The sequence below is a fragment of the Thunnus thynnus genome, chromosome 22, assembly GCF_963924715.1.
Source record: "Thunnus thynnus chromosome 22, fThuThy2.1, whole genome shotgun sequence".
NCBI classification, from domain to species: Eukaryota; Metazoa; Chordata; class Actinopteri; order Scombriformes; family Scombridae; genus Thunnus; species Thunnus thynnus.
In genome coordinates, this window is record NC_089538.1 from 24,585,038 (window position 1) to 24,611,603 (window position 26,566).

The 26,566-nt window shown below is 40.1% G+C and overlaps 1 protein-coding gene across 1 annotated transcript in view; it reads left to right on the forward strand.

Annotated features, from left to right (window-relative positions):
- The window catches only part of lratb.1 (lecithin retinol acyltransferase b, tandem duplicate 1), a 32,962-nt gene extending 7,485 nt beyond the window's left edge, over window positions 1-25,477 (forward strand). The window contains exons 9-20 of the mRNA XM_067580673.1: window positions 208-404; window positions 2,843-2,907; window positions 3,081-3,187; window positions 3,386-3,488; window positions 5,342-5,441; window positions 7,696-7,735; window positions 8,000-8,051; window positions 8,487-8,595; window positions 11,682-11,765; window positions 13,311-13,428; window positions 18,840-18,930; window positions 20,849-25,477. Coding sequence (XP_067436774.1) covers window positions 208-404; window positions 2,843-2,907; window positions 3,081-3,187; window positions 3,386-3,488; window positions 5,342-5,441; window positions 7,696-7,735; window positions 8,000-8,051; window positions 8,487-8,595; window positions 11,682-11,765; window positions 13,311-13,428; window positions 18,840-18,930; window positions 20,849-20,923 — 1,141 coding nt within the window. The 3' untranslated portion in view covers window positions 20,924-25,477. The remainder of the gene's footprint in view (window positions 1-207; window positions 405-2,842; window positions 2,908-3,080; window positions 3,188-3,385; window positions 3,489-5,341; window positions 5,442-7,695; window positions 7,736-7,999; window positions 8,052-8,486; window positions 8,596-11,681; window positions 11,766-13,310; window positions 13,429-18,839; window positions 18,931-20,848) is intronic.
- Window positions 25,478-26,566: the final 1,089 nt, after the last annotated feature.

Below are 26,566 nucleotides of genomic sequence, written 5' to 3' on the forward strand. Positions count from 1 at the left end.
TAAGCCCCTCTAATAACTGTGCTTGTGGTCATTTTTGAAATTATTGCTCCATTAATAAGATTTGAAGACTTACAGTAGCTCTGATGTGATCAGCAGCTAAACATGTGCATGGAAACAGCTACTGTAAATGGATCCTTAAACTGGTTAAACAGGTTTGGTTTTTTAAAAAAAACCAAAGTGCTTGAACTGTGAACTTTCCCCTCACAGGGACAACATCGGCTTCCCGGTGGTGGAGTGTTCCAGCGATGGCTCCTTTGTTCTCTCCAAACCGCCCAAAACCGGCGGCCTCGTCTCCTTCGGCACGGTCGCCGAACAGCTGGTGTACGAGATCGGCGACCCACGGCGATACCTGCTGCCTGACGTCATCTGTGACTTCAGCCATGTGGTCCTCAAGGAAGTGCCAGGTACCTCACACACACTCACACACACACTCACACACACTCACACAGTCAGCAGTGAGGACATGACCACAAGCTGAACTGTCGACTGTTTTTATAACCTTTAAACACTCAACTTGCAACCGTAAACAAACGCGTCTGGATCTTCGTTCTGACCCCTGAATGAACCCTTCACCCTCCTCTGAACCTCCAATAAACTCTTTATCATCTATTAATGATTTACTTTCATTTAGTTCTTGAAGCTAAACATGTGTCCGTCATCAGAGAATGAACCTTCCCTGATCCTCCGCTGAACTCTTCTTCACTGATAACAACTTTTCTTTATTCACTTCTTCTCTTAATTAATTGATTTGTTGAGAAAGGCACAACATGTTCTCTCACATCGCTGCCAAGTGATATATGTTATGTATACACTTTAAATTCCTGAATATTTCCCTCGAGTTCGACACTTAACGGGGGCCGCTAACTCTTTTCTACGACCCCGACATGACCCGGTTCTCCACCGTGAACGTATATCTTTGTGAAGAAGGAATGAGTTCATCCTCCTCGTCTGTTTGCTGGCAGCTTTACTGATGAAAATGTAACCTGAAAGTGGGTCAGCAAGAGCAAAAGAAGCAAGAAAGTTATGGAACAAGCATGAATAGTAAACTCTCAGACATTTGGACTGTGATCAGATCATTTCATAACGTTTTTCATGTAAGTTAAATGGTTTTTTAGCCATGCTAGCAGCACGGCTCTATGGATGAAAACGTCAGAAAATGTGTTGATCCAGACTGAAATATCTCAACTACTATTCGATGGATTGCGATGAAGTTTTGTACAGACATTCATGTTCCCCAGAGGATGAAACCTACTGACGTCTTCATCAGATCTAAGTTTCATTTTGTGGAATACTTTGGTTTATGACTAAATATCTGCAAACTTACTGACAGTCCCATCAGCTGTACTTTCTGTTTATTGCTAATTAGCAAATGTTAGCATGCTAACATTCTAAACCAACATGGTGAATATGGTAAACATTATACCTGTGAGCGTGTTAGCATGCTAACATTCTAAACCAACATGGTGAATATGGTAAACATTATACCTGTGAGCGTGTTAGCATGCTAACATTCTAAACCAACATGGTGAATATGGTAAACATTATACCTGTGAGCATGTTAGCGTGCTAACATTCTAAACCAACATGGTGAATATGGTAAACATTATACCTGTGAGCGTGTTAGCATGCTAACATTCTAAACCAACATGGTGAATAGCTTTGAGCTCCAGTACAGCCTCTGTTTGAAGCTGGCTGATCTACAGTGTGGGAGTTCTGGATCAGCTCTGCACCAGAACGCTTCATTTCAAAAGGGGAGGCTGTGAACTTTTAGCTTCTGTCGTTGCTAAAAATGTAAATATTTCAGTCAAATTGCGCCTCAGTTGAACTCCTCAGCCCTGTTTGACCACTTCATGACCCGCCATTTATTTTTTTTTACCATGAAGGAGCCGGAACATGAACTGGAGATGAACCAGTGGAGAGTCTGTAGTCTGGCTCAAGCCACGGTGAACAAAGTGCTGCATGATGTTTTTGGCACATTGAGGCAGCTGTCAGGGTGAGAAAGAGAGACTGAGGAGAGGGCAGAGTGGGGGACAAAGGCTAAAACGTCTTCCTCTGTTTCCTCACATATGTCACAGAGCAGCTACAGAAACTGTCCTGGTTCTGAGGTCAGTTCAGGGTTTGAAATGTCCCGGGTTCAAGATGTTCAGGTACTTTATAACAACTGCTGGATGTGGACATAAACAACTATTTGCCAACAAGTTCAACATATCAACTTAAAACATAATATGTCAGTGTTTAAAGATATTTCCTGCAAGGAATCATCTTTAAACACACTGACAGAAGGAAACATCATTATTTTTTAAGTTCACATGTTGAACTTGTTAGCAAACAGTTGTTTATTTCCACATCCAGCAGTTACGGAGCAACATTATCATTCATGTGGAGTCGTGTTTCTGTCCACCTGGTGAATGAAAGTCCAATATTCACTCTCTTTATAACAGCCAATTAGTCAAAAATGCTTTTGGTGGAGACAGCTGCACTGTTAAATACAATAAGAAACACTTGTTGATATTTGTGCACTAAATGTAAGTAACTAATGATTCTTTTCTTTATCAAGTCATGAAAAAAACATGTCAGACGTTTAAATGTCTTGTTTTTGTTCCACCAAAAGCCCAAAACTCAAAGATGTTGAGTTTTCTGTAATAAAAGACAAGTAAATGCAGCAAATTCTCACATTTGAGAAGCTGAAACCTGAGAGTTTTTTAGTGTTTTTTGTGTCATACGTGTATAATCGATCATCAGAATAGTTTATGTTTAACTTGGTCATGATCGACTAAATGTTTGAGTTTTAAATATGTGTGTGTGTGTGTGTGTGTGTGTGTGTGTGTGTGTGTGTTTTCAGGCGTAGAAGGAGGTGCTGTCAAGGTCAAAGGTGTTAAAGGCTTCGCTCCATCACATGACTACAAGGTCAGTGACATCATCGGCATGTTTTTATTTTCAGGATTTCAACAGTGAAGTTTTTTTCCTCCAGTTTTCATCATTTATTTCTCATTAATCACGTGTTTGTTTCTGAGGTTTATGTAGGCGACTGTTGGATGATGCAGAATGTCATCGTCTTCGTCTTCCTCTCTTCTCTCCAGGTTTGTGCCACCTACATGGACGGTTTCAGGGCGACGGCGGTGTGTCCGGTCGGAGGACCGAGAGCGGCAGAAAAGGCCCGACGAACCGCAGACAGCGTCATCAAACGGTGTCGATTCATTCTTGAAATTCAGTTTATTATCATATATGACAAAGAAAAGCTTTAAATCTTCACATCTGAGAAGCTGCAACCAATAAATATTTGACTTTTTTTGCTTAAAAATGGACTAAAATGATGATTTGATTCTGTCTGATGGTGTCTAAACTTTATGGATTTATAATAAACTGCTGTGTGTGTGTTTTGTAGGACGAAGCGTATATTTAAGCAGTTGAATCTGGAAGATTTCAGCTCCGTCAACATCCAGGTTCTGGGAGCTGAAGACACTTACGGCGCCAACGCTCACGCCAAGGTAACACACACACACACACACACACACACACACACACACACACACATTAACACTCGTCAGAAAGATATTTACTTTAATTAACTTTGGGTTTTTAACTTAACGAGATATTTTACTGAGAAGACAGATGTAAATAAGCTTGTTTGGAAAGCAATGAAACACGTTTTCTGTGGTTGAACTGGGAATACTGGTTGAAGAAACTTTATTGATAACAGTCAAACTCATGCAACAGTAACATAAACAAGTTTAAAGAACAAAAAGTTATGACATAAAAAAAACCCCATTTACATTCACTGAAAGCAAAATAATACACTGGAAAATAAATAAATAAATAAAGGGAGACGGGTTAATTAAGTGATGTCATTTTATATGGTTCAAATATTGTTTGGGTCTTTGGGACTGTAGAGTTGTAATAGAGGTTAATATCAGTTATAAATAAGGTAAAGTTTGGTTTTCTATTGGTCCGTTTCATTTTATTTATGTGGAATTTGCCAAAAAATTATAAACAGTTTTTTGTCCGATGAGTTATTCTTAAAATAAATGAAGATCTCACTGCTGTAAAGACACTTGTGTGACTGGAAGGGTGCGAGACGAAGGCTGAATGTGAGGAAATATTATAAAAGTGTTGAAGTCCTACAACTTTACCGTCGTTTTCTGAGTTAAATCGTTCATTTCAGTTCATCTGTTGTTGTTTTGTTTGTGACATTGACGGTTGATCAGCTGCTGATTAGTAAAAAACAGTTTTGCATCATTACATCATTGTTAAAACTGTGATGTCAGCAGTAAATTAACACTGTTGTTAATTATTTTTGTACGATTTGATACCTTTCATCTGGTTAAATCAGCCTGTTCTTACTTGAGCAGGTGTTTGATTCCAGTAAGTCACAGCTGCTGTTTTCTTTTCTTCAGTTTTAAGGCATTTTTATCGCATTCGGTGCTATTTTGTTGATAAATTCCACCTTTTTTTCCCGCTCTTCCTCCTTCCTACCGACCTGCTTCTTCAGCATCCTCTTCAACGTTTTCCAGTAGAAACATCTTCAGCTCTTCATATTGAGCAGCCGCTCCGCAAACAGTTAAAAAAAAAAACAGAACTTTTTCTTTTTTATTCGGCACATTTTATATTTAAACAGCTTTATTTATAAATGAGAGCAGACAAAGCTGTTCCAAAGTCAAGCCAGGAACTAATTAACAAGATAGATCACAAAACTATAAATACTAATAAATAAATGCAAACTTTTCAAACTTGTAGTCTTCAGCTCCGACCGACCAAAGGCACAAAAAGGTTTTATACTACTTTTTATACAGAGAATACCTGGAAACCACTGAGGAAAACAAACTCAATGACAGAAAAAGTCTTTTTAAATGAAACCAGATTTAGAGGACACTCTGAGGGCAGCGTGTGACGCTCTTGAGCTTGACATTTTGTAGTTTTCACGTGTTTTTTTGTCTCTCCGTCCATCTGTCTCTTCTCCCTTTTGACACTAAAAGCAGGTCAGGGGTCACACTCGAGCCCTGTTTCACGCCTCTAAACTCTCCCTCACCTCAATCACTCTCTTTCTCTCCCAGTTTGACACAGTTTCTCTTCTCCGTTTCTCCTCCACCAGAAGCAGGTCGGGGTCGGAGTTAAGCCTGTTTCACGCCTCCAACCTCCCACACTCTCCTTCTTCTTCTCTCTTCCCTTTTTTTTTGTTTTTTCCTCTTCTTCTACTTTAACTTCTACTGCAGCAGGAAGTGAAACAGGTTCATGGAAACTTTTTAAAACACACTTTGAGCAACAGTTTTAAGTATGTTTCAGTAATAATAACACCACGTGGATACACACAACAGATTGATATGTTATGTATGTGTGTGTGCAGGGCTCTAGAGAGGCTGTGCTCTGGATGGCCGTCCACCATAAACAGAAGAAAGCTCTTGAACTCTTCGCTAGAGAAGTAGCTCCTGCAGGGACCGGCGCAGGTACGACACACACTCTTTCTTTAAACACTCATAAATAATAGTTAATATAAAGTGTTTTTTCAGTAGATTCAGTAGAAGAAGAAGGAAAGAGAGTGCTTTCATGCTGGAAAAAATGACAAAATGATGATGATTTTCTATATTTTTCTTCTCATGTTTGGATCCAAACCAACAATGAACTGATCTACTAACAAGTATTGTGTGTGTAACAGAGCCTGATATAACTTGTTCCTCCGTTGTCATCCAGAAACTATTAAAAACACGTCAGTGAGTCACTTCATCATGAAGAGTTTGGTGACGTTAGTTTGTTTAGACATGTCTTCTTGATGTTCTCCATCCCATAGTTGTCCAGATGTTTCTCTCTGGACCATCAGACCAAAATAACCACAATATTGTGTGTATAATTGAAACTACAGCTGCAACTAGTTATTATATTCATCATTAACTAATCTGTAGGGCTGCAGTCTCCCAGTGTCCTGGTCGATTAGTTGGTCGATATGCTCTCATCCGACTAAATTCTCATTGGTCGAATAATCTCCGTGTTACTCTCATAAGAAGAAAAGTGCGACATCAACAGCTTTCCAGGATTAATCCATTATTTCCTGCGGCGGGGGGAACAGACTAACAAATTACCTGTGAGAACAACGGGGGTGTATTCAAAACACCCCCGTTGTTTTCACAACTTTGAACTCGCCCAACCTAACGGAGACTGCTGGGTCCAACGGTACTCAACGGTTACTGAGCGTTTACTGAATCTGTGTTTCTCCTGTAACAATATCAACGAACCTCCGCCAGGCCAAAAGATATTTTTTAATGCCAAAAATAACGCTAAATATCGGTAGTGTAACTCCGTTTAGGAATAGGGCAGTGCTTAGTATGTTTGCGTAGCAAGTGGGAAAGAGCGGCGGGAAAGTGACGGTGGATGCGAGCGGAGCAGAAGAAAAGGTTAGCGGTAAGTTGTTAGTCTGAGCGTTTACTGAATCAGTGTTCCTCCTATTATTATCACAAGAACCCCGCCAGGCCAAGAAAATATTTTTAATGCCAAAAATAACGTCAATTATCCATTAATTCGGAAATCGACAGCGTTTGGGAGTCTCCATGCAGTGCTGTTCCGGTACCTGAGTCAACCTCTGTGTCGTTGCCTGGGAAACTGCTGGTAGCGTAACGCCGTTAAGGAATACGTGATTGCGTAGTATGTTTGCGTAGCGAGCGGGAAAGAACGAGTGGCAGAGAAATAACGGTGGATGCGAGCGGAGCAGAGGAAAAGGTTAGTAGTAAGCTGTTAGTCTGGCAGTAAATGTACAGTACAGACTACAGTGTGTCAGTTAATAAATGCTAAAAAGTCTGTTGTTTCCCCAAGTGCTGGAGAAGTGAAGGGGGTTAGCTCCAAAGTTAGCAACAATGGGTTAGCATAACCGGAAGAGTGTGGCTGCTGAGTTCACTCTGTCCCGTTACATCCAACCTCCCCGCGACTAATCGATTAGTTGAAGATTATGTACGATTTCAGTCGACCAGGATTTTCTTTGGTTGACTACAGCCCTACTAATCTGTCGATTATTTTCTCATTTAATTGATGAGTTGTTTGGTCCATAAAATGTCAGAAAATGCAAAGATATTCAGTTTACTGTCATAGAAACCAGAAAATATTCACATTTGAGAAGCTCAATCATCAAGATATTTGTCGATTACGTTTATAGTTGGCAACTAATTGATTAATCGACTAATCCTTGCAGCTCTAATTGTAACCTTCAGGATCCATAAATGAAGTGGATCTTCAGCGCTTTAAGGAGTCTGTAGGAAAAACTGAATATGTGCACATACAGTCCAGCTCACACAAACATCTACTCCCGTTTGTCAGGCGCACACACACACACACACACACACACACACACACACACACTCACTGAAGAGGGAGTATCCGTCAGCCTGTGTGTTGCTGCAGATAAGGAGGTTTATTTGGATTTTTGTTTATGGTGACAAGTTCAGCTTCAGCCACACACACGCACACACACACACACACACACACACGTGAACTCTGAGTGACTCCTGCTGCTGCTGCTGCTGTCTCATGTTGTCCGTGGTGTCAAACTGAAAATAGGACAGGAAGCTGCGCCGAACTCTCGGATCAGCTGCTGCTGCTGCTGCTGCTGCTGCTGCTACACCTGCACACATGGATTATTTCTGCTCGCTGGAAAAAAAAAAAACTGAACCTTTCTCTCTCTCTCTTTTTGTTCTGTCACTTTTTCCACGCTCACAGCTCCTGGACTGACCGGCATCGTGGGCGGACGTCCCAGAGTGTGAGTGGAAAAAAAGATTTATTTCCAGTTAGGACTCTTAAGCTCTTTTGTTTTTTTTTTATGCAAACTGACGTCACAGGGAGCTGAATGTTTAATTTACTCTCACACAACAAATGCTGCTTTTATCGAACATTCTTAAATAAAGCGTCACATTTCTGGTGAAGAACGCACAGCAGGACGCATCATCTTCTGTCACAATAAACAAACAATAACATCCGGATGTTTCTTCATATTTATAACATGTTCTGTCTTTGTGGTTTAAAGGTCTCCGGTCCTGAAGCCGTTTTTCTTCTTACACCCCAAATCTGAGCTGAAGGTGAGTTTGATTTTGCACCAAGAGTTGAGAGAAAAACAAACAAACTGTGTTGTCACATTTTGGGGGTTTTCAAGACATTTCAACAAAGAAGGAACTTGATGAGTCACGCGCAGGTCATCCAGATGTCGCTGTGGGAAACACACCCACGATCCTGGAAAAGGTCAGAAGTATCATACAGTCCCTGCAGAAATGAGCTGAGCTGATAAAACCTGTTATCTTCATCATATCCAGCCACCTGCGGCTGTGTGTTTCACATGCAACTAGACTAGATTTGACACTTTTTTTGATTAGCAACCAAAACCTTTATGGACTCATAAAACCACAACGGCTGCACTGGTGCAAAGAACCAAAAATAAGGAAGCTGCAATCAGCTAGCAGTTGGTTGAGTTTGAACCACAAAATACTATAAAAAACGTATTTCTGACGTCATTGCAGGTGGATATTCACATCGCTGGAGAGCTGGTGGAGTCGTTCTCGGAGGCGGGACCAGACACACCTGAGCAGGAAGCCCCTCCCACCTCAACGGAGGATGTCCCAGACAGAGGTAAGCAGCACGTTAGAGTCCCTGAGCAGGTTGGCGAAGTCCTTGAGGAGGCTTTATAGGGCCTTGAAAGGTTTCCAGAAGCTCTTCAGTGGTTCTTAATATTATCTGAGAATGTTTGAGTGGTCCTTGAAGGGACTTCAGAGAGTTCTAAACATCCTTGAAGAGGTTTCTGGAGTCCTTGAGGTGGGTTCAGGGGCACATAAAGAAGCTTAAATTGTCAAATGGTCATTGTAGAGGTTCCTAGGGTCCCTGTGGAGGTTTCAGAGTCCTTGAAGTGGTTCCAGGGCTCCCTGAAGAGGCTTAAATGACACTTAAGGGGTTTCTAGGAGTATTTTAGGAGGTTCCAGGGGTCCTTTAGGAATTTTTTAGGGGTCATGAAGATGTTTCTGGAGTCCTTGAGGGGGCTTCGGGAGTCCTAGAGGGAGATCTAAGCATCCTTGAAGAGGTTTCTGGAGTCCTTGAGGTGGGTTCAGGGCCCTTAAAGAAGCTTAAATTGTCAAATGGTCATTGTAGAGGTTCCTAGGGTCCCTGTGGTGGTTTCAGGGGACCATGAGTGAGGTTTAGGAGTCACAGAAGAGGATTTCAGAGTCCTTGAAGTGGTTCCAGGGCTCCCTGAAGAGGCTTAAATGACCCTCAAGGGGTTTCTAGGAGTATTTTAGGAGGTTCCAGGGGTCCTTTTTAGGGATTTTTAGGGGTCATGAAGACGTTTCTGGAGTCCTTGACTGGGCTTCAGGATTCCTGGAGGGAGATCTAAGCATCCACGAAGAGGTTTCTGGAGTCTTTGAGGTGGTTCCAGGGGTCTCTGAAGAGGCTTTAATGGTCCTTGAGGGAGCTCCAGGCATTTCTGTGGGTTGTTGATGGAGCTCCAGGGATCACTGATGGGGCTTGAATGGTCCTTGAAGAGGTTCCAGGGGTCCTTTTTATGGGGTTTAAATAGTCTTTGAAGAGGCTCCAGGGTTCCCTGAGTGATTTAACTGCTGATTGAGCCTGAAGCATCAGAACAGTTTCTATGGTTACCTGTAGTTTAATAAACCTTGAGCTCTGATTTAAAGTTACACTATCGTGATGTAAATACATTTGAGATGTGCTGTCATACCAGCAACCAATCAGAAACCTTCTGTGACTGATATAAAACCAACCTTTAGTGAAGGTGATAGTTCCACCAGCCTCGTCGTTCACCACATAGAAAATAAAAGATCAAGAGTAGAGAAACAGAATAAATTCATGATTTATTGCGTTCAGTTCTTCCACCTGCTGCTGTGCAGTTACTGATGTTTGCCTGCAGAGGGCGACGCACCCCCTCGTCCCATTTACCTCCATACAACCACCAGCACCACCAGATACTTAAACCACTTAAAACCAACACACATCCAGGAAAAATAAAAATAAAGAACAAACTGGTTAAAAGTTGTGAGGAAAGAGAGGTTCAGCAGGCAGAGTGTGTGTGTGTGTGTGTGTGTGTGTGTGTGTGCGTGTGTGTGTGTGTGTGTGTGTGCGTGTGTGTGTGTGTGTGTGTGTATGTGTGTGTGTGCGTGTGTGTGTGTGTGTGTGCGCGTGTGTGTGTGTGTGGCGTCTCTTATCCCTAAAAAGTACAAACTGTGCCACTTTTCCTCCTTTCACCCTTTTCACCAGCGCTTCCGTCACATGGCTCTGCACAAGACTGACACGCACAAAACACTGACAACACACACACACACACACACATACACACACATTCAGCAGAGTTTAACACACTCTTGAAACGCCGTTAAGACACTCTCAACCCGGCGTTAATGATGTTCTTTCTGACGGAGGCAATAGAAACTACATGTTCCTGGCCCGCTATCTTCACATTCCCCGGGCTGAAAGCAGGAAGGCCTCTCCAATCACAAAACACCAAAACCAAGAGAATGAAAACATTCAAGCGAGAGAAGAAGAAAAGACGGAGCTGCTGCTTTTAATATTTATTTCACCTGCTTCTACTTAAAAAAAATCAAAATCATTGACCGACTTAAGCTCTGATATTGACGTTATGACTGTGTAATTTTGTCTTTTATAAAAGGATGAGGCTGGTGATTCTTCTGTATTTCTCTTATTGTCACCAAATGTCGTGCAACACAAACATGATCGCTGTTATTAGTCTTTGGAGCCGTTTCTAAACAACGCTACGGTATCCAACGTCTCACCCAGTGCAGCCGTCACATATCATCACACACACAATACTCGTCAATAGACCACTTTATTGTTGGTTCGGATCCAAATATGAAATTTATTGACAAGAAGAAAAATACAGCAAATCGCCAGAATGATCCTTTAACTTCCTGTCTGCACCAGAAGTGGGAGTTGAACATGAGATAACACGCATCAATAGAATAAAACAGACCCTTATCATCCACCTTTTTGCTCACCAAAGCATAAAAGCAGCAGACATAGAGAATAAATGTGAAAAACACTTAAGTTTAAAGATAAAATACCTAAAACAAAGACTTAAAAACATTTCAGCTTTTTGGTCGGTTGCATCTGTTCAGCAAACATTAAAAAAAAAAGGAGGTTAAAAATGAACAAAGTCTGTCTGTGTGTGTGGAAGCAGGCATAACTAATGGATTACCTACCACACAGTCAGAAATAATGGATAATAATCTTTCCCCTCTGGTGCCACAACAAAGGAGAGACACTCACGCACACTCGCAGGGACTTAAGTGAACTACAGTGACTGATATTTATCGCTGGAAGTTACTGTAATTCCGAGAAATAAATGAAACTCTGACGTGTTTCTGTCTCCTGGGTTTTGTTTTTCCAGGTGAGAGTGATCACATTCAGGGTTTTTTTTTACAGTTAAATTTGAGATGAATCACTGTAGATTTACATTCCAAGAAAAAGGACAAACAGAAAAAGAAATGTTACCCTTCCTGAACAATAAATAAACAGAATAGAAAAACCTTTTACACACAGAAATAATATATTAAGATACACAATGAAATAATGTTCCCAGCAGGAGAAATTGAGGCATTTGGAAAGAGAATCAAACAACCTGATTCTCTGTGTTTTATCACCGTTAGTTGAGCCAAACAAACAGCAGTTGTTGTTGTTTTCTGGTCTCTGTCCAGACCTGCCCAGTGGACCACACAGCTACAGACTGGAGGAACTGGCCTACACGAGGAGCGGAGACAAAGGAGACTCGGCTAACATCGGTAAGAACAAAAAACATAGATTTTCCGATTAACGATCCACAATCGGTCCTTTAAATCCAGAGATCATCATCCAGTCAGAGCTGCGTGATGTTTAAAATGTCGACTTTGTGGAAATCAAGTTATTACAACGTGCACAAAAAGCTCATTTTAAGTTAAAGAGTAGCGTAGATGCTAGCCGCTAGGTTAGCCGTCTTTAGTCGTGAGAGTCATGTAAACCGTGACAATTTCAGTCTGTGGACTCGCCGCGGTTCACGGGACCGTCGTGACTCAGGATGGTCAGCTGATCTAGAGATCACATCTACGAGAGGAACACACTGATCTGAGATGTGAAGTCATGGACTCAACAGTGTGCAGATTCTACTGGATTCTGTAGATGCACAATGATGTTTCTATTCTCGCTCAACTGTTTTATACATGAGGCCTAAATTATCTAGATGTATCATGTTTTAGTCTTTTTGCATTTTCTCAAGAAAACAATCCTTAGTGCATAGATGTTTTCTTTTTTTTAACAGGTAATGTTTTGCCTGTAATGTTCAAGGCAACAACAGTTCTGCTCACTTGTTGAATGTCGAGTAATTTAATTTCCCAGGATAAACTGACTCAATATCAGTATTCATCTGATGTAACTGAATCAAGAACTGAATCGATCCCTATAAAACACCATCCTGGTTCAACCTAAACTCGTCACTGAGGTTTCCTTCACACCAGAACGTTGCAGAGCAAAGTTCTGTAAAAACGAAGCACATTACCTCGATATTTTGGTGAAAAAAAAAAATACTTGTTCACTTTCTGGCAGAAAGTTAGATGAGAAGATCAATAGCACTTACATGTCTGACTGTTTAAATATGAAGCTACAGCCACTAGCAGATTAGCTTAGCTTAGCAGCTAGCCTGGCTCTCTACAGCTAACTAATTAGCACGTTGTATCTTGTTTCTTTTATTCATATAAAAACCTGAAGTGTAATAACAACATGTTGCGTTTTAACATGGGGACTGTTTTTTGGCTGGCACCAGTAACTTCCTGTTGTTTCCACTGGTTGCCACGCAACTGGACCCGGCCAAGAAAATGTCCACCACGTAACCCTGTAAAACCACAACGTGTCGTTTTTACACTTTGGTTTTTGCACGGATTAAACAAACAAGATATAACGTGTCCATTAGGTAGACAGAGCTAGGCTAACTGTTTCCTCTATGCTAAACTATGCTAACCAGATGCTAGCTGTAGCTTCATATTTAACATACAGACATGAGAGTGGTGTCAATCTTCTCGTCTAATTCTCAGCGAGAAGACTAATGAGCTTAAAAATCTGAAATATTCCTTTAACTTCTCTAATAAATAGGGATTAAAGAGTGGTGACAGGTTTTAAATAAAGTGCCCTGAGCGCTCTGTTATTGGAAAATCCTCACACAGAAATAAACGTTCTGGTTTATTTATGGTAAATAGAAGATGGATAACTGGGTGGTGTTCATGAAGTTCACATAGCTGAAGGGAAAAAACACCAAACTCTCTTATCACTCTCTGTTTTGTGTCTCTCTCTTCGTTCAGGAGTGATCGCTCGTCATCCTCTCTTCTATCCCTACCTGAAGAAACACCTGACTTCTTCTAAAGTGCAGGAATACTTCTCCCACCTCATCCAGCCGGGGGTGCACAACGCCGTCACACGGTGAGCGATGCAAGAAATATACCTTCGAGATAGAAGATTGGTTACATTTTATAACTGGGATCAAAACTAGAAGTCCTGAGTAGACGAGGATCAGGAGCAAATCTGAACCTTCATCAGTCCCCAGAAGTGAGGTGCTTCTTCTCATATAATCAGATCTGAAAACGTTTCAATTGTTTCTCTGCTCAAGACTTTAAGTTAATGTGATGTTCTTTATCAGGTAAGAAAACTGCTAAATATTATTTCTTACAGGTGTGAAAAAACGCTGAACCACCTAAAAAAACGTACAACCTGGTTAATGTTACGTAAAGTGTTGGAGAAGCTAACAGTTACACAACACAGATTCTAATATCATTTTTCCTCTGATATAAAACTTGAAACACAAAAACTCTCCTGCGTCGCCGATGTCATTGTTTGAAAAGAGCGACTTAACGCTGCAACTCATCAGTTAATTTATAGATTAATCGATTAGTCGTCGATACACGTCGAACGCTGTTTCCCAAAGTCCAAGATGACGTCAACAACCACTAAACCACACCACACTAAAGACTAAAGAAACCAGAAAATAATCACATTTGAGAAGCTGAAATCTGATTTTCTTGAAGAACGACTCAAAATAATTAATCGATTATCAAAACTGTTGGTGAATGATTTAATAGTCAGCAACTAATCAATCAATTGACTAATCTTTAGAGCTCTATAGTAACTTATTTGAGCCTAAAACTGTTCAAAACATAAACATAAACCCTCAAATGAATATATTTTTGCCCAGTTAAAGGTGTAAAAATTGTGAACTTATCCTTTAAAAAGTAAAAATATAAAATTCTAATCAGCTGATTGAATCTCAGTGTTTGATGGATCTGTTATTGGATCACTGACTGTGTGTCTACATGTGTAACAAATCTAATAATGCAGATACAGAAATCAATATATATTTTCATCTCTTTTTGTAATTTTTCATCAAGCGTTTCGTGCAAATCCACACGTGCACAGATGTGAATGAGAGTTTTTTTGTGTGTAAGAGGGAGAACATGTCTGTGAACTCACTTCTGTTTTAGACAATTTGAGAGGAACAAGCTCGTCAACTCCTCCGCACAGCTCCTCAGAGGGTTTTTTTCAGCAGGAACACAGAGGCAGCATGGCACGCAGCGGCGGCGATTAGCGGCTGCGGTTAGCTTTAATCACTGTCAGACGTCGGCCTTCACCAGCAAGACACAGCAGAGCAGGAACACGCTGAAAACAAGACGCACAATCTGCCGCCGAGGAGATATTAGTCACGATCGAGCCGGAGAAATCCAACATGAACCTCCTCCGTGTTTGTTTACTTCTTCTTCTTCTTCTCAGTATTTATCTGTTCAGCATGTTATCAGTGCAGCTCCTCTGCAGACTGTGAGGTCAGTTTTGACTGAACCTTTTAATTTCATGGTCACGTTATGTTTAAATCCATCATATTTTTCATATCTGACATATTTAATCAAAGTCCTTTTAACCTTTCAAGCTCATCAAGTAGCAACTCATCGTTTTTACACCTTTTCATTAATATATTAACGCTGAGTTCATCTTTAGAGACTTTTAAAAGGTTTTCTCTCTCTGGTAATTCTCTTTTAAGGCATTAATGTTCCATAATTTTCTAGTTTTCCCACTTTCTTGCTCAGGTTAAGAATATTTTTCATGATAATTTGCTAATCCTTGTTAGATTATTTAAACATAAACATAAAAAAATGTTAAGAATTCAAAATACTGGACTGATTTGACCTCAGTCTTTCCATTTAGAAAGAGGTAAATCTGATGAGTCAAAGTTTTCCACTTCAGACGCTACAAACTGAACTGATGTGACAATGAATCACATCAGGCCAGACTCAAGTCTTTAGAGATCAAGTCCAAGTGAAGGTTCAAGTCTTTAAATGGGAAGATGAAGCAAATTTTTTCAGGGCAAGTCCATGTAAAGTCTTAAAATGGAAAGTCCAAGTGAAGTTTTTGACGATGAGTCCAAGTTGATCGAGCCTCAAGTGTTTTAAATAGGAAGTCCAAGTTTTTAGGGCAAGTTCAAATCAAGTCTCAAGTCGATCCAAAAAAACCCCAAAAAACAAGAATACTAGTCCTTATTTTTGGTATTTTACAGACTTAACAATACATTGACAAACATAGATTAATCAATAATGAAGATATTATATCTGTGCTCTGTCCTATGGTTGTATACATTATAGAGTTGTTTCCTTATTGCATAAAGTTTCACAGCTGTTTGTTATGTTCTATCCTCGGTTTGTACATACATACGTGCTAACTAGAGGAACAACTGAAATCCCATTTAAAACATCTTAACCATGTTACTGGCTCCATGTTTCAAACCTCACAAATACTGCACTGACAGAGATTTAACAGAGTGCTGAAGACACTGAAGGGCGGCTGTGGTTCAGACCGTTATACTGTAGCCATGAAGAAAACCACAACTGACTGAGAGAAAGCAGGAACACGACTTCCACAGAAACCGAGACAAACCACCATAATAAACATTACTGACTATCATAACCCTCCTCCGAGGTAAAAAACCCTGTAATGACACAGCAGGGCAGACATAATAGAAGCCGGGGGTTTGTAGTTTTGACAGCTGGAGGGACTCGATGTTCAGTTTGTCTCCAAACAAATTTTTTAAAAACTCCTCACAGACAATGAGAAGCTTTCTGCAAGGTAACAACATCTACTTTGAGAAGGTAAATGGTTAATTACTCAAAGAATTAATGGGCGCTGGACTAAATATATCCTCGTTAAAATGATGAGCTGTTCATATTTTTCTGTCCAGTACAGTTGTAAATACCAGTTTATGTCTTAGAATTTGGACAGAAAACCTCAGAAACATTTTTCAGCTTTTCAGAAAGACTGATGACAGAAACTCTGTACGAGAAAACACTTTGTCAGCGTTATTTGGCTCGCTGTCTTCATGTAAAGTGTCCTCTGGTTGCATAAAAGACATTTCAAATGAAGCGCAGTAAGAATATTTCAGTTTCCTCCCATTAACACTCAACTGACATTAAAAATAGTGCAGAGACCAGAAACCTTATTTCTTTTCATTTTTATACATATTTTTGAAAACTCTTGAAACAAGTTAACTTCTATTGCAAACAGATCAGAATATTTTCAGTGAACTGGCAGATTTTAAAACTTATATTAAGGGAATGTGATTTTTATGACTTAACTTTAGACTAAGTCAACATAATGAGATTGTTTGAGGCTACCTGATGAATTTCCCATGAATGTGGCCATTTTTAATCTATGGTTCATGCTAACGTTGCCCATGCCAGCGCCATTATAGAGATTCTAGGAAACGAGGACTCGCAGAAAATGACGTATATTGAGACCGAAAGGCCAAGTTACCCTGGATGTAGATACTCATGCAGTTATATTCCAAACTGCTACTATCTACGTTTTAATCTGATTCAAAGGCCACGTTTGAAATGACCCTTTCTGCGCGGCCAAAATGTACAACTCATACACTCACATTGTGCGTTTGGAACGACCGGTCACGACGTAAACACTGAACCTCCGATCAGCCTGTTAACACTTCCAATAAACTCTTATTCAGACGTGACGGCCTTGATAAATTTTGACTAAAAAGGCAAAGACAGCGTTACTTTGCATAATTCTACTTTTGAATGCGAAGCAAGAAGAAACAAGACTAAAAATCTTGTTAGCATTTTCTTTGAGCTAAATGCTAACATGCTAAATCTTGGGATTGGGATGGATTAAAAATTCATAATATGAAGAGTAATGAAACCTTATTTACAGTTCATGTGTCTTGTCAACAGTTTTATAGACGTCATTTTATAATGGGGGAAATGCTGCCATACCGTGAGCGGCCACTAGGAAAACTTGGCAGTAAGGCTGAGTGGCAGCGTCGTATCAAGCTCTCTCAATACGTCCATTCGTGGTGCTAGAAGAAAAGTCAGAGGATCACCAAAGTCAATAGGACACATTGTCTGGAAACCATTAACATATGTAGAAAATTTCATAGTGATACAGTCAGTAGTTGTTGAAATATTTCAATCCGAACCAACATGGTGGACTGACTGACTGGCATTGCATCGCTGCTAGCATGGCTAATAAAAAATGTGCAGTTCTGGGTTTTACAGTCTGACTTGGTCTGATATGGCAGCAAACTAAAGATTCAGTTCAATTCAAAAGACTTTACTCATGCTTTAAGGGGCAATTTGGGGCAAGTTTGCAAAAAGCAAAAAGATGGATATTGTGACTACGATTAGATTACATTTCAGCATGTCAGAGATTAACATGTCAGCGTTTTATCACAGAAGTAAAACAAGACGTATGAGTAGGGATGCATGATATTATGAGTTGGAAATCGGCAAAAAATCCAATATCGTGCATCCATTAGTATGAATATAAAAAAAGTATAAAAAAACTTGCTTCTCTCGTTCCTGGAAACGTTTCCTTTCGTCGTCTTTCGTCACCGTTTTCAGCAGTGAATCTTCTCCCTTTCAGTCCCAATAGTTTCAACCAGCTGAAGGCAAATCCAGTAACTGCACCCTACTCCCGCGCTAATGATGGCTTAATATCCTGTAATTACCACCAGTGGCCACAATGGCCGCTGTTGAGCAACAGTTACATTATCTCACTTCAAGAAGCACAATCTACCAGACATGACGACCAGCTGAGGAGGTTTAGGTGTTAAACTGCAGGTATGATGGAGGAGTTTTTGGGTAACGCTACCACACATGTGAAGTCGCTGCCTCCTGTACATCCAGGCGGACATGTCTGAGCCATGACTCAGCGCGCGGCGTGTTAGCGATTAGCGTAATGAAGAAGTGGAGGCTGTAAAGCTCGCTGACCTGCGTCTCCTCTCACACCCCGAAACGCCTCCCTGCTGCCACAGACGCTTCATTAGTGCACCGCCAGCTCTCATTAAACCTGCAGGAGGCCCGGAGACACACACACACACACACACACACACATTTAACTGCTTACAGACAGAAACACGCACACACAGGTTTTGCATATGATCACATTTGAACCTCCCCCTCTCTTTTCTGTGCAACTGCAAACACATACTTGCAAAAACACACACGCGCACACACACACACACACATGCTGACAGAGCGTGGTTAACCATGACACACACACACGCACTGACACGCACTGACACACACTGACACACACTGACACACACTTCTGGAAAAAAATGACACACAAACACACATTTTACGTGTAAGTGTGCACAATAAAGCTCCGCACCAGCACATGGTGCCAGGCTATGCTGGCAGGCCTGTGTGTGTGTGTGTGTGTGTGTGTGTGAGACATTTGTTCATCTGTGTGGTTTCACAAGTATGGAGGTTTTGTGTTGCTATGGGTTACAAGTGTGTTTTTTTGTTTTGTTTTATTTTGGGGTTTTTTGTGGTTCGTAGGTACACTCTGCCGGGGATCCACAGCCTCAACTTCGTCCTGCAGAGTTCACTTGGTGGGGGAGGGGTGGCGTCTCTACGCAGCGACCCCCAGGTAACTAACACACACACACACACACACACACACACACACACACACACATATACAAACACACACAACTCTGACTCTGACCTCTTTCTTAACTTTGGAGCTTCTTCCTCTTTCTGTTTTCTGTCTTTCGTCACCTCTTCTCTGCTATCTGTCCTTCTTTGTCCAGTAACATTCAAACAGCTAAAACTGCATCCAGCAGCTCAGATTTGTGAAGTTTAGATGGTTTATTTTGCCTCCTTTATGCCCCGTTCATTAGCTGGCGGATCAATAACTCTTCTCTCAGTCACCACGCTGAAGAAGAATCTAATGAGTTGGAAGTACAGTAAAACTACAAATAACATACGATGAATGTTTATAATTTTGTGCATAAAAATCGTAAAATACCACAAGCAAACACTGTACTTAAATGTTCATCAACATCAGAGTCCTGCACCGGTAAAAACATAATATATATTCACGGGTCAGAATGAACAAAATTCAGACGGACAGCGGGTGAAATTAACAGGAGAACCAAAAAATAAAATAAATAAAATGAAATAGAAGTTAAAGTAAAGCAGCTGAATCTTATCACCCCTCAACTCACATCCGGTCAAGTAACAGGAAGTCACAGATGAAACACTAGCAGCTAGCGGATCAAAATGGATGATGACCTAAAATAGCAGATGGTGAATATAATAATTGTGGACAATATACAACGTTGAAGGTGGAGAAATCTGGTGTGTTCAGAGACTCCGAGAATAATACTGTCAGTATTTTGCTGTTGTGTTTTTGTATATTTTAATTTAAACAACATGATAAGACATCTGTTTAAATTGCACAAGTTAAGATAAAACACTCTAAAGTGAGTGACTACGTTTTGTTTACTCCAAGCGCAACATCCGAGGCTGAAAAATGAAGCCAAAAACTGCAGTTCCTTGAACGACCACTTGAGGCTCCAAAAGCGAGTCAATCCTCATAGACCCCGATGTTAAAATGTCCAACTTTACAGCAGAAATAAACATGTTTACAGCCTGGTACAAACAACGGTTTTGGTCTCTGTAGCTAATTTCCTCTTTCATGACAACTGAATGAAGGACATGGCTGCTTTGAGTGACAGGTCCGCCAGCTGCTAGGTGGCTTGTTTCAGCCATTCGGCCCGCCTCTTTGCCTATTTTTGATTGGCTGGGAGTTAGGCAGCGTCACGTACAGCCAAGATGGCGACAACCAGAGCGGCTCACTTTGAGCTTCAAAACCGCTCTTCAGAAACCAACGGGTGGCGTCACGGTAACTACGTCCATATTTTTATACAGACTATGATTTACTCACAGATCAAGTTGTGAGTTGTGATCAAAAGATTTATGAATTTATCCGCCGCAATGTGGACGTCCACTACCCAACGCCTGTAACCATGGCAACTGTATAGAGATGACAGCAACTGCAACCTCAAAACACTTGGAAGATATAAAAAGTAAAAACTGATCAAAACAAAATTAAAAGTTTTTGTTGACTAAAAAAATCTGATTACTAGAATCTGACTAATGTACATTTTCGTTAAAAGACTAAGTCGGAACGTTACGATGAGTGTGAATGTTTTCACGTTAACAGCTCAGTGAGAACTTTTTTTTCCTCTTCATACCCTTGTGCCTTTCACCCTCCTCCTCCTCCTCCTCCTCTTTTCTTCTCCCTCCGTTGTTCAGACGCTCCTGTAAAGTTTTTTTACCGCCTCGCTGGAATCCACAGCACATCAAAGAAACACACACACACACACACATTTAGTGCTCTCACAGTGCACTAATACACACACACACACACACCTCACACTCAGAGACCCATAAAGCTCCAAACACATTGAACGTGTAACTTCAAACACACATGTTCATCTTGTAAGAATGCACGTTTAACTGTGATGACGTAAAGTTGTTGTACTTTTTGTTGTTTTCAGGGTAAAGCCTACGGTCAGATGTTGCTGGACTTGAAGCTGAAAGGACTACCTGACCTCAAATCACTAGTGGATTAAGAGAGAGAGAGAGAGGAAGAGAGGGGAAATGGAGACATAAAAACACTTCACAAAGAGAAAAGAAAGTGAAAGTGAAGAAAACGCCCACGAGAGACTTTAAAAAAAAACATTTTACCTCAAAAGAAACACAGAAGAAGCATTCATGAATCATTTAGGAGTGAAGCTCACATCCACGATGAAAGTTTTTGGGGGAAACTCAAAGACTACAAGATTACATCATATAAGTAAACTTTATTTTCCGTGCAGTAAGTCAAGTTTATTTTATTTACAAAACCCAAAATCACAGATATGCAACCTGTAATCATCGTCGAGCAGAATCTCAGGATTTTATCCACAATGCAAACGTTTAGTAGCTTCAATCGCTGCTTTAAACAACAAAAACTGTTTCTGTCAAAGTCAGTTTGTTTGCCGTGTTGCTGTGGAGTCGTAGATGTTCAAATTTCCAGTTTTTTCTGGGTTTTTTTCATTCATGTTGACTTAAAATTCGAGGATTACCATTCATCTTTGTGCTTGCATCAACACTGGTGATGAAAACCATGTTTTATGACTGAGAGCTCCAGAACAGCTAGTAAACGGATTGTTTTTTTAACTACTTTTTTCTAAGTCAAGAATGAACTTTGAAGCCAACGTGGGTGGAAATTTGAACATTTACGACTCCGTGACAATCTGCTTCATCTGCTGATGAAGATCATAAGATAAGATCGAAAGCTCTAGAACAGCTACTAAACTGACCTTGAGGTGAGATTTTAACCGCTGTGTCTAAAGTCAAGAACGAACTTTGAGTCTCTTTTGTAAGCCGACGAGCTCAGAAAAAATAGAAATTTGAACATCAACGATTCCATGACAACCGGGCAGACCGTGTCTGCTGATGAAGATCATGTGATATGATTGAAAGGTCTTGAACAGCTACTAAACTGACGTTGAGGTGAGATTTTAAAGAATGAACTTTGACTCTCTTTTGTAAGCAGACGTGGATAAGAAGTGCTTAAAGAAACACAGGGCTCAGAAAAAAACAGAAATTTGAACACCTACGATTCCATGACTGATGAAGATCATGTGATATGATTGAAAGCTCCAAAAGTAGCTACTAAATGGACACTGAGGTGAGATTACAAGAAACTGCCAGTTATATGTTTGCAGGCAAAACCGCTTAAGTTGAGTCTGAGACAAAGTCAAAGTCTGAGTCAAAGTAGCATCGAGACCGAGTCCAGACCGAGTCCTAAAGGGCGACGTAGGGAACATTTTGGGGGGTAAACGTGAACTTTAACCTCTCAGTCTGGACCGGCTCTCTGCACCAGCTTCAGGGGAGCTGCTCTTTCGCCATCCCCGACCTCTGACCTCCCCCCTGAGAAGGAGGTTCGGGTTTCCCTCGGAGGGTAAACACTGCTGCAACAAGATGTCCCGTTCAGATATCAGAGGAGACACATGCGCGCTGGCTTCAGGTCGAGCGGGCGCGACGCCTGGTTCCTCCAGCGCGTTCACCTCGAAGCGACCCGGCTCCGGTGTTCATCGCCCCGCAGGAATGTGCATCTCCTTCCACCAAACCGGCTCTCTGGCTTCCAGGCTGTTTATCCATAATTGCAAACAGACCGAAGCAGATCCTTGCTGCAGCTTCTGTCGTGGCTGAAAACTCAGCTCGCCCACCTCCTCTGAATCATATCCTTTTTCCCCAAATCTTCAGTGAAGAAGAAAAAAAAAAATCTCATCTGCTTCTTTTTCCTCTTTGAATTCAACTTTTTCCTGGCACCTGGGAGTCTTTTTACTTGAACTTTCTTGGGTTCTAGCGAAGTTGTTAAGCCACCCTTGACCTCCTTGGCTGTTTGGAAAACTTGAATTCAGAGTTTGTGACAAAGCGTTTTAAATGTGAAACAAAAAAAAAAAAGGAATTCCTTTAAATGAATGAGCACAAACATGAAGACGAACCACATGAGACAGCCTGCGTAAAACAATAAATAAACATTGGGTTTCTAAACAGACATACAAAGACTTTTGCGAAAGCACAGTAAAACCATAATAGATGACAATAAGATACACAAATCCTTCCAGATGTAAATTGAAAGCAGGGTTGCATGAGTATAAATCAGGCCAATAAAAGGGGAATGGCATTGGGGGAAAACCTAAAAATCTATCAGCTTGTCTGTGGTATTGAAAAGATGACATGGAAGTGGTCAGATCTGCAGAGTTAGGTGTTGAAATCAAAGCTGTAAATTTTTGATTGTTTCCTGTTTTCATAATACACCAAATTAAAGAAAGATGTCAGCTGCGATGTCACCACTTAGCATGGAAATGTGGAAATCTGTCCAGCTTGTTGCTGCTTTCCAAAAACTCAGACACTGTTATTCACAGGAAGTACGTGCGTTAATTATTTGGAGAAACACTTGGAACAATGTTTTTTTTCAACAAAATATCGATGCAACCCAAAAATAACAGTTTGATATCTTCCCAAAGCACTTCATGAAGCCCTCACAATGAATATTCCCAATATATATTTTTGAAGAACATGTAAAAAATCAGAACCCTTCCCTCTCGTTTCTCTCACTTTCTGCCGACTTTTCTCTCTCTGCACATACATCTAAATAATTATTAAAAAAAGATTGTCAAACATAATAAACATTGATTTATTCAAAATATAACAGAAGTTAAAAGCAATACCTCAGTTTTACCCCGTATAAGGCTAATATATCTTGTTAGTTATACCATTACGTTTACATTCAACATAAACCCAATGCTTAATTCATGAGGAGATTCCCAACATCACCAATAAAGATTCAATGGTTTCCAGATTTCCTCATAAACGCACTGTAGACATCAATATTTGGCTTATAAGTAGCTTTTTTTGCAGTATACACATCTATATAATCTATACTCTTTTTGCTGTCAAAATAAGATTAAATAGGTATATGTGAATTAAAAATACTTCTAAAGGAATATTTACAGTGAGATTTTTTGAGATCATATTAATAAAACCTCCTTCCGAAACTCTGCTGTTTGAACACACAAACAACAAAGAAGAGTACCTTGAAATTCTTTACATTTAAATCTAATATAAGAAATATTGTCATTGTGTTTATGTAGTTAAACAGGAGAAACATAAATCTGCATCATCCAGTTGAACTGAAGCAACAGTAGCTTAGTATTAATTTGAGCCTCGACACATGCTTCCCTCCAATGGAAATGTCCTTTACATCCAATTTCCAAACTTCCTGTTTAGACTCTCGAGAGGTTATAGATAGTTATAGATAGTTGATGTTAATCAAGATAAGATAAGATGTAGCTTTATTGATCCCCTGTAGGGGAAATTCAGTTTGACACAGGGATAAAAAGTAAGTAATAAATAAAGATAGGAATAATAGATACAATAAAATAGATTGTGTGTATATACACACATGGTGCTGTTCCTAAAAATATACATACTGTACATACACTCATAGCGGTATCTGTTTGTATATACATGTGCAATATCTTGGTGACAGTTTAGCTGTTACTGGTGTCTGGGTACTGGGTGCTGTGGTGTTGTGGAGTCTGATGGCTGGTGTTACAAAGGAGCCCCATCAGCGCTTAGACGTACATGGCTGGATGAGTCTGAGGCTAAACGTGCTCCTGAGCCGCCTCAGCTCGGCGTAGACAGGATGAGAGGGGTTGTCCGTGATAGTTTTTAGCTTCTCTCTCATCCTCCACTTCTCTGTCACTGCCTCCACACTGTCCAGTTCCATCCCCACCAGTTTGCCGGCACCCCAGCGCACCACAGCAAAGACGATAACACTGGTCACTACAGACTGGTAGAACATCAGCCTAGTGCACACATTGAAGGACCTTGAGCCTCCTCAGAAAGAACAATCTGCTCTGTCCGTTCCTGTATCTAATTTCCTGTTATCTAATCTAATCTAAAATTAATTAATGACTTGATTAGTCAATATTGATGAAAATGGATTTTTAAGCAATTTTTGACCATGCTTTAGTGATATTGGACGCTCATGCATGCATTTTAAATATCAGACTTTCCATCAGTCAATATTTGGGTCTAAACACAACAAGCTTTCAGAATCAGCATTAAGGAGCCTCATCCATCCGTTTAATGTCCGTCCCAACCTCCTGACCTCATCTGCAACATTTTCATCATCCTAATCAAATGTTTTTTGTTTGTTTTTTTTCCAAAGTAGTATAAGCAGTTAATGTTAAACAAACATTAAGATGGAAATTATGCTGGGTAACAAGAAACGACAAGAAAGTTTAACGACAAAGCAGACGTCCAAGAGTTCAGCCTGGTGGAACAACAGAGATTTTGTTCATTTTAGTAGATTTTAAAACAAACAACAGAAACATTAAGTCAAAGGAAAGGCAGTTCAAGTTCTTCAGCCAACTCGGATCAAACTGCGATTTCCATCCAGGGAAAAGCTTGGATTAATTTGGAAACCATTAATTGAGCCTTGTAGAACACCACAGATTTTTTTCCTTCATTTTAATTAATTCATGACAAAAAAAACAGAAACATTAAGGCTCCATATTTTTTAAGTTGAAGGAAAAGCACTAAGGACCATGGACCTAAATGAGGCTCATCTTTGGGGAAAAAAGCAAAGGTACAAGAATTGAGCCTTGTGGAACACCAGAGATGTTTTCTTAATTTTTAGCAGATGTAAATCAAAAAACAAAACATTAATGGTCCATATTTTTTGTTAAAGGAAAAGTAGTTGAAATTCTCCAAAAGAAAAGCTTGTACTCCTAATGTTATTTAACACTAAAGACAATGAATGTCTAAGTTCATGGTAATCCATCCAGTAGTTGTTGAGATATTGCACTCAGGACTCAAATGTTGCTTGTCGAACAAAAAACACAAAAGTCCAACAATTGAGCCTTGTGGAACACCGCAGATGTTTTCTTCATTTTAGTAATGTAAAACAAAAAAAATGAAACATTAATGGTCCATATTTTTTTGTTAAAGGAAAAACAGTTGAAATTCTTCTAAAACAGTTTGTATTCCTTATGTTATTTTAACGCTAAAGAACATGAATGTCTGTGCCAAAGCTCATGGTAATCCATCCACTAGTTTAGATATTTCACTCAGGACTCAAATGTTGCTTGTCGGGCCAAAAAGCAAAGGTCCAAGTATTGAACCTTGTTGAACACCAGAGAACGTTTCTCATTTCAACAGGCTTCAATCAACTACTAGAAACAATAACAAGCTTCAGATTCATTAAGTTGGAAGAAAACCAGTTAAAGTTGTTGAACGGACGCTGGTCAAACTCTGTGATTTGATGTTTTTGTGGGTCTTCTACTGGAGCGGCTGAGAGTAGAAGTGCCTTGCTCAGAGGTTTTTAAACTCAACTTAACCACTGAAAACATTATTTAAAATGTCAGAAACCTTAATTAACTGTTTCATTGTCTGTTGAGGACATGACAGATTTTCAGGACTCTGGAGAAGCCATTTTAATTCTCTGTACTCTACATAAAGCCTTATTGTGAAATGATGTGTGCTTTTTGTATCATTGCATTGATTTTACTAAAGGGAGCACCACTTTATTTTAATGGTTTTCTTACACATTCTTTCTCTTCGTCCATTTCCGAAACTTGAAACTCATCACTATTTTTAAATCAGATGATTGAATTAATAAAGAATCTGAAAGATGTTATAATTAAACGTCCTAA